Source organism: Gekko japonicus, unplaced genomic scaffold (genome assembly GCF_001447785.1).
Source record: "Gekko japonicus isolate JY-2015 unplaced genomic scaffold, Gekko_japonicus_V1.1 scaffold226, whole genome shotgun sequence".
NCBI classification, from domain to species: domain Eukaryota; kingdom Metazoa; phylum Chordata; class Lepidosauria; order Squamata; family Gekkonidae; genus Gekko; species Gekko japonicus.
This window is the reverse complement of record NW_015169178.1, coordinates 311,170-318,221: the sequence shown is the minus strand read 5'-3', so window position 1 is coordinate 318,221 and position 7,052 is coordinate 311,170. Positions and strand designations below refer to the sequence as shown.

At 54.1% G+C, this 7,052-nt stretch overlaps 1 protein-coding gene across 1 annotated transcript in view; it reads right to left on the bottom strand.

Annotated features, from left to right (window-relative positions):
• POGZ (pogo transposable element with ZNF domain) overlaps positions 1–7,052 on the bottom strand; it is an 87,562-nt gene continuing 80,510 nt past the window's right edge. The window contains exons 15-19 of the mRNA XM_015416038.1: positions 6,579–6,719; positions 5,860–5,919; positions 3,305–3,417; positions 2,602–2,626; positions 1–1,737 (exon numbers count right to left, since the gene is read on the bottom strand). Coding sequence (XP_015271524.1) covers positions 123–1,737; positions 2,602–2,626; positions 3,305–3,417; positions 5,860–5,919; positions 6,579–6,719 — 1,954 coding nt within the window. The 3' untranslated portion in view covers positions 1–122. The remainder of the gene's footprint in view (positions 1,738–2,601; positions 2,627–3,304; positions 3,418–5,859; positions 5,920–6,578; positions 6,720–7,052) is intronic.

Here is a 7,052-nt window from a genome sequence, read left to right as displayed (position 1 = left end):
GGCTTCCAGTCTAGGTGTTCACTGACGTGACTCCAGCGGCGCCCCCCAATCCGCAGGGAGGCGACCGCGGTGGTGTCCGAGGCGAAGGGGGGCAGCCAGGAGCCCTCTCGGGGCCGGGTCCCTCAGATCTCCATCATCTCCAGCTCTGCATCCTCAAAGCCGTAGAAGGACTCGGTCTCGCTCTCCCCTTCGAAGAGCTGGTGCAGGATCTCGGGGCCGGCCGACTCCTCGCGGGGGCCCCCGTTGGGCCGGCTGGCTGGGTCATCGTCGTCGTCGTGGGGCTCCCGGCCCAGCTTGAGCTGCTCCTCCAGCGAGGCGAGCAGCTCCTCCTGCATGTCGGCGTTGCGGGCCGGCGTGTTGGCCGTGCCGTCGGGGCCGGGCAGCACGCTGGCCACCAGGAAGGACTGCTGGACCAGTTCGGGGCAGTCGGCGATGCCCTCCAGGGCCTCGGCCAGCCAGCAGAGGACCAGCTGGAGGAGGATGTCCGAGTCGCAGGCGCCGTCAGCCATCTCCTTGGCCTGCTCCTTCCACTTCTTGTGCAAGAAGTTCTTCACGGTTCGCTTGATGCACACGTCCAGCGGCTGGAGCTTGGAGCTGCAGCCGGCGGGCACCACGGCCGGCAGCGTGCTGGTGGCGTTCAGCAGAGTGAGGACTTCTTCCGACAGGTGTGTCCGGTGGCAGTCCAGCACCAGCATGCCTTTGCTATTCTGGGCCTCCGCGTGCTTCTGCCACACTTTGGAGGCCCACGTTTCCATGATCTTGTCGTCGTGGTAGCCACTCTCCTTGGCCTCCAGGAGGATGGTCTCCGGCATGCTGGCGGCCTGCTCCACACGGCCCCGGTAGCAGACCAGGGTGGGCAGCACGCTTCCATCGGCCAGGATGGCCAGGACGACGTCGCACCAGGACTCGCCCGTCCCCACCGTCTGCAGGGCGTTCTCCTTGCGGTCGTCGTTGGACAGCACCTCCGCGTCCAGGAAGAGGGATATCTCATCGAGGGCCGCTATCATGGAGAGCGGCAGATCCTGCGTGTGGATTTGCCGCTGCACAAACTCGACGAAGCTGCTGGCACTCTCCTCAACGTCTTTGGGAAGGGGGTGAGCCACCGCCCGGCGGCTGTGTGTGCTGAGGTTGTGCCGCAGCATGAAGCGGACCGCCCACTCGTAGGAGATCTTGAAGCCACCCTCCAGGGAGCGCCCGATCTTGGTGGCCTTCTGAAAGAGGGTCTCCTCGTTGACCGGCATCTGCTGCTCACGTTGCGTCAGGACCCACTCCGCCAGCTTCTCCTCAGCCTCCAAACTCAGGTATTTGCCCTCGGACAAGGAGCCCACGTTCTCCTCCTGGAAGGCCTGGAACTTCCGCAGCCAGCGCCGGATCCGCCTCGGGGGGTTCTTGAAGTGTTCGGCCGCCTGCTCTGTGTTGCAGCACAAGGCAAAGAGGACCACCCGGAGCTTCTTCACTGACAGCTGCTCATTTTTGCTGACTGGCTCGGGTGGTTCCTTTGCCGGCTGCTCCAGCTGCTCCTCCTGCTCCTCCTCTCGGTCTTCTTCTTCGTCCACATTTAAGCACTCTTCCTCCGGGGGAGGGGCGGGCTTCGGGACGGCCTCAGGCTCCACCTCAGGTGCCGCCTCGTTCTTCTCCTCCTCGGGCGGAGGAGATTGTGTGTTCACAGTAGCGGCTTCGCTTGGGGGGAGAGTAGAGGCTGGTGCTGTCACACCTCTGTCCAAAGGCTGGCTGTGCCTTTGAGGGAAGGAAAAAGAGAAAGATCAGACTCGTTCTTTGCAAGGAAAAAGAAACATTCTGCCTGTGGGATGGGTGGCAGATAGGGATGTGCATTCAGTTCGGACGAACCAAAAAACAAACCGAATAATGCCTATTCATTATTTGGGCATTATTAGGGAATCTGATTCAGCTGGCCTAAAAGGGATTCTCCTTTGCTGGGCAGGGAAGGGAAAGTGTTTAAATACCTGCCCTTGCTTCTGGGGCTTGCGCCACCTCAGCAGAGTAACTCCCTGGCCAAGGGAAGGTATGCCTCCCCACTACTTCCAGGGAAGGCACCGGGGTGTGTGTGTGTGTCCCTCCAAGCTTTTCCCAGCTCGCCCGCTTTGGTGGGTGGGCCAAGGAAGGCACAGGGAGGCATTTAAAATGCCTCCCCCCTCAAGTAGCTTGGGGGGCAGCGGGCTCCCATCGCTGAAGGGAAGGCAAACTGCCTTTCCTTCAAGAGTTTGTCACCTCTGCAGCATGACCGGGGGGGGGGGGTGGTTTAAATTTCTTGTAGGCGGTTTGCCCCCGTTGGGGGGGGGGGGGGGGGGGGGGGGGATTTAAACTTTAAACCTCTGTCATGCTGCAGAGGTGGAATGCTCCCTTTACTGAAGGGAAGGCCATTTGCCTTCAGTTCAATGATAGGAAACAGTCCCCATAAGGTATAATTGAGCCAAATAAATTCGGCTTGTCTGATAATTCCTGAATTCGAGAATATTGGCAAATACCAAAAATTTTTGGGTTCGGTAGATCTGAATCCGAAAAAGTCCAATTTTTGGGGGGTGCATACCCCTAGCAGCAGAGCTGCAAAATCTGCCCAATGAGCAACTATGAAAGATTTACCTTGGAAGTGAAGTCCAGGTAGAACCTGTTAGAAAGAGAGAGAGAGAACAGGATGTTAGGATTGCTACAGAAAACAAGGGGTCAATTTGTGCTTAAAGAAACTGGAGCATCTCCTATATGTGGGAAGGCTGAAGAGTCGGGGACTTTTTGGTTTAAACAAGAGAAGACCGAGAAGGGACATGATAGAGGTTTATGAAATTATGCATGAGGTGGAGAGAGTGGACAAAGATACATTTTTATCCCGCTCCCAAAAGAGTAGAACTCGAGGGCATCCAGTGAAGCTGATGGGCAGTAGGTTCAGGACGGACAAAAGGAAATACTTCTTTACACAGTGAGTGATTAAGGGGAAGGCCTCAGCCTCTCTGCCCTGTTGTTGGCCCTCCAGAGCAACTGGTTGGCCACTGTGTGAGACAGGATGTTGGACTAGATGGACTGTTCGTCTGATCCAGCAGGGCTCTTCTTGCGTTCTTATGACCCAATGAGGGGGAGGTCTAAAATGTGAGCCAGGGAGGGCCACAAACTGGGCTTGAAATAACAGGGAGTCTTCTTTCTCTCTTTTTCCTTCCTCGCCTCCTGCGGAAGGTGAGGGACAAGGAGAAGGGAATACTTTCTGGCTTGCTTGCACCACTCAATCATGGTAGTGCCAGGGGAAGACGCAGCAGGGAAAGCCAGGCGGGGGTCTGCGTCTCCTCCAAGCCCTTACCTCGTATTACGATATTGCTGAACTCATGCGAGGGGTTGAAGACCAGGTGCTTGGCCATGGCGTCACCTTCGGACGTTGAGAAGAGACAGGCAGAGCAGGCCAGCCGCACTCCACTAGGAGAGGAGAGAAAAAAGGGGGCCCTGTTTGAAAGTGGTAGGGCTGGGAGCCATGACACGCAGCTGTTCCCAAACTTCACCCCGCTACAGAAGACCCACTCACTGACCATACATCTGGCCCCTGCTGCTGCATGACAGATCCTGTCACAGTGGGAAGCGCTGCCCCCTTTTTTTGTGATTCTTGGGGCGCTCACTAGTATCCTGAGAACTCATTTCAAATATCTTTTTTAAGGATCTGGCATTCATTGCGGTGGACTTGAGAACTGATCCTGATGACGGCATTGAAATGCCTGGGTTAGTTTCGGGCGGGAGGGGAGCCAGATTTGAGTCCAGCAGGTCCGTGAAGACGGACAAGATTTTCGAGGGTAGAATCTTTCAAGAGTCAAAGCAGAGCTTCCACCCAAAAAAGGCTCGTTCGTCTTCAAGGTGCTGCTGGACTCAAATATGGTTATTTTTTTTAAGAGGCCAGTCATATGACAAGCACTTGGGCAACCCCCCAGAACTTTCAAGTCTGAACCTCAGAATTCTCCCCCCTCCAAGGAAAAATCCAAATTTGTCCTGCTTTAAGAAATTAATATTTTAAAAAAGAAAACCACAAGTACAGGCATACACTTGGTATATACTGAACGGGATTCAGCCAAATACACTGAACAGAATATGCTGAACAGCCGAATATACTGAACAGACTTCAGCTGAATACAGATCAGAGATCTGTTTTCAGCTACTTGAAGCAGCTGCGCCCAAATAAAAGCCAACATTATTCGGCTTTTATTTGGGCATGACTCAAATGCCCTCCCTTCACTCTCAGAGACATGCCACAGTTGCAGCGCGACTCTGTGATGGAAGTGATTTAAACATTAAATGCCTTCCCTTCTCTTGCAGTCTTGCCAGAGTGGTGGCAAAACTCCAGGAGGGAAGGGAAGGCATTTAAACTTTAAATAACTTCCCTTTACTTGTGGAGTCATGCCGTGGCAGCAGCACGACTTGGTGAGTGAAATTCTCCATCATGCCCTTTGGGGACAGTCCCAATAGGATATAATGGAGCCGAATAAATCCGGGTTTCCAAATATTGACCCTAATAACAGTAAAATACTGATACTGGTATTCGGGAATACTGGTATTTTCGCGTCCAATAGACCCAAGTCGGGAAAAAACTGGGTTGTGTGTGGGGTTTTTTGCACACCCCAATCACAAGCTTGGGTTGAACCACAAAGATCTACTTTGTGAATGGTGTAGCATTTCCTCTCCTTGCACAAGACCTGCCGTTAAAAAAAAGGGATCGGGGGGGGGGGGGGAATCCCACCATCACCTTTTCTTTTGTTCCTTCATTGTTCTTCCCTGGAACCACTGTTTAATTATTTTAAGGCTTACCTTCAGCTCCTTTAGGATTTTTTTTAGTCTCATCCAGCCCTAAGGTCATAAAATGTTTTGTGTATTCTTACTACCAACACAGCAGTTTTTGACCAGTTTTGGGCATTCTTCCACCCACAAAAAAGCCTGATAATTGCAGTATTGGAATCAGGAGAATACCCTGAACTGGACAGCCAACTCTCAGCAGATCTTGGAAGCTAAGCAGGGCCGGTCCTGGTTAGTACTTGGATGGGAGACCACCAGGGAAGTCCAGGGTCGCGACACAGAGGCAGGCAAGGGCAAACCTCCTCTGTTCTTCTCTTGCCTTGACGTGGATGGCTCAGGCTAGTCTGATCTCATCAGATTTTGGAAGCTAAGCAGGGTCAGGTCTGCCCTAAGGAGACTCGACTTGCCCTTTAGCCACACAGCGAGGAGGCTGAGAAGTCTCTACTTGCAGTTCTATAGCCCCCTTCACAAAAACTACAATTCCCAGGGTTCTTTGGGGTCTAGTACCCAACCACTAAACCAGTCTGAAGCAATGCTCCCTCTAAGCTGTGGAGTCTCGTGAGCAAAGATTCTACTTTGTGAGCTGACTAGCATTCAAGTTGCGAGCGAGCCATTTGGCTACTGCATACATGAGTCTGCTCTGGGGCCCTCCTTCCTGAGCGGAGACAAAAATCTGTGAGCCGGAGTCTAAAAACCTGTAAGCTAGCTCAAACTAACTCAGCTTAGAGGGAACACTGGTCTGAAGGTGTGTGACAAGAAAGAAAGAAAGAAAGAAAGAAAGAAAGAAAGAAAGAAAGAAAGAAAGAAAGACGGGCCCTGCCAGGAAGGCAGCGATGCACTTGGGAGGGATTCTGCCTTACCAGACGGTGTAGTTTTTGAAAGGAAGGAAAGGAAGGAAGGAAGGAAGGAAGGAAGGAAGGAAGGAAGGAAGGAAGGAAGGAAGGAAAGAAAGAAAGAAAGAAAGAAAGAAAGAAAGAAAGAAAGAAAGAAAGAAAGAAAGAAAGAAAGAAAGAAAGAAAGAAAGAAAGAAAGACGGGCCCTGCCAGGAAGGCAGCGATGCACTTGGGAGGGATTCTGCCTTACCAGACGGTGTAGTTTTTGAACAAGGCCAAATACTTCGGACTCTTGCGGGGAACGTGGTTGCTGTTCGGAAGGACAAAGCACAGAACAAAGGCAAAATGTGACCACCGTGATGGACTCGCAGCCTGACCCCGCTCGAAGCCCACCCACCCCCCTTCTGTACCACCCCAGGTCAAGGCCAGGCATTCCAGCCTGCTGGGGTCATGCCCAAGGATCAAACGGTCTTCCCTCTCCAATCCCGAGGAGACACCACCAGATACAAGAGGCTGGCTGCCAGATGGCAGGAGACCCTTTTGCTATACCCCTGTGCCTCTGTAATCAGGGCCGGCTCCAGGTTTCTTTCTACAGTAGGCGAGGCTACCTTCTGGTGTGCTTCTGCAGCAGCTGCCAAGGCGCCCCCACGTAGATCCCGGCCGGCTCCTGCGTCCCCAGGGTCACTTTTCTTCCCCCCCCCCCCAGGCCTTCCTCTTGGGGCGCTCCAGGCCTCCTGGACAGCGCTCAGACGCGCAAGCAGCAGCTGGCCAGTTTCCAGTCCCCTCCCCTCCCGGCGCCAATCGCAGCCCCGTCGGGGTCTTGCAGGGTGACGTCGTCAGCCCCTTTTGGAAGGGCGCAGGGCAGAGGAGACCACGGCGAGGACGGCTCTCTCTCTCGGCTTCGGGAAAGCTGCACGGTGTACCCCCTGCCCCTCCGCCAGGCCTGTCATTTCATCCCGCAGCGCTTACTTGATCATGTGGTTGGCGTAGGCGCGCGAGCAGCAGGTGCTGTAGCGGCAGAGCGAGCAGTGGACGTAGGTGGGGAAGTGGTTGGGGAAATCCGGGATTTCGAAGCTGCACTCCAGGCAGGTCTGTCTGCCGAGGACGCTCCTGCGGACAGAAAGGCACGGAGGGGTCAGGGGCCAGCTGGAAGACGTGGTCGGTCCGATCCTGCTGCGACTGGACGGCACAGTGCGTCGGGGGTGGGGGTCAAATGAATGAGCAAAGAGGAATGATGGGGGGGGCGCATGCTGTCACAATGGGGCCCAGACAAGCTCACGACACTCTGCATGAGCTGCTGGGACCCCCTCTTATGGAAATGAGAGGGGGTCAGGAGTTAAACACACACACGTATCTCATTCCTAAAGGACATATTTGAAAATCCCACGGAGGTTTTTGGCCTGTTAAATATCCCGGCAGGGCTCTTTTTGTAGAAAAAGCTCA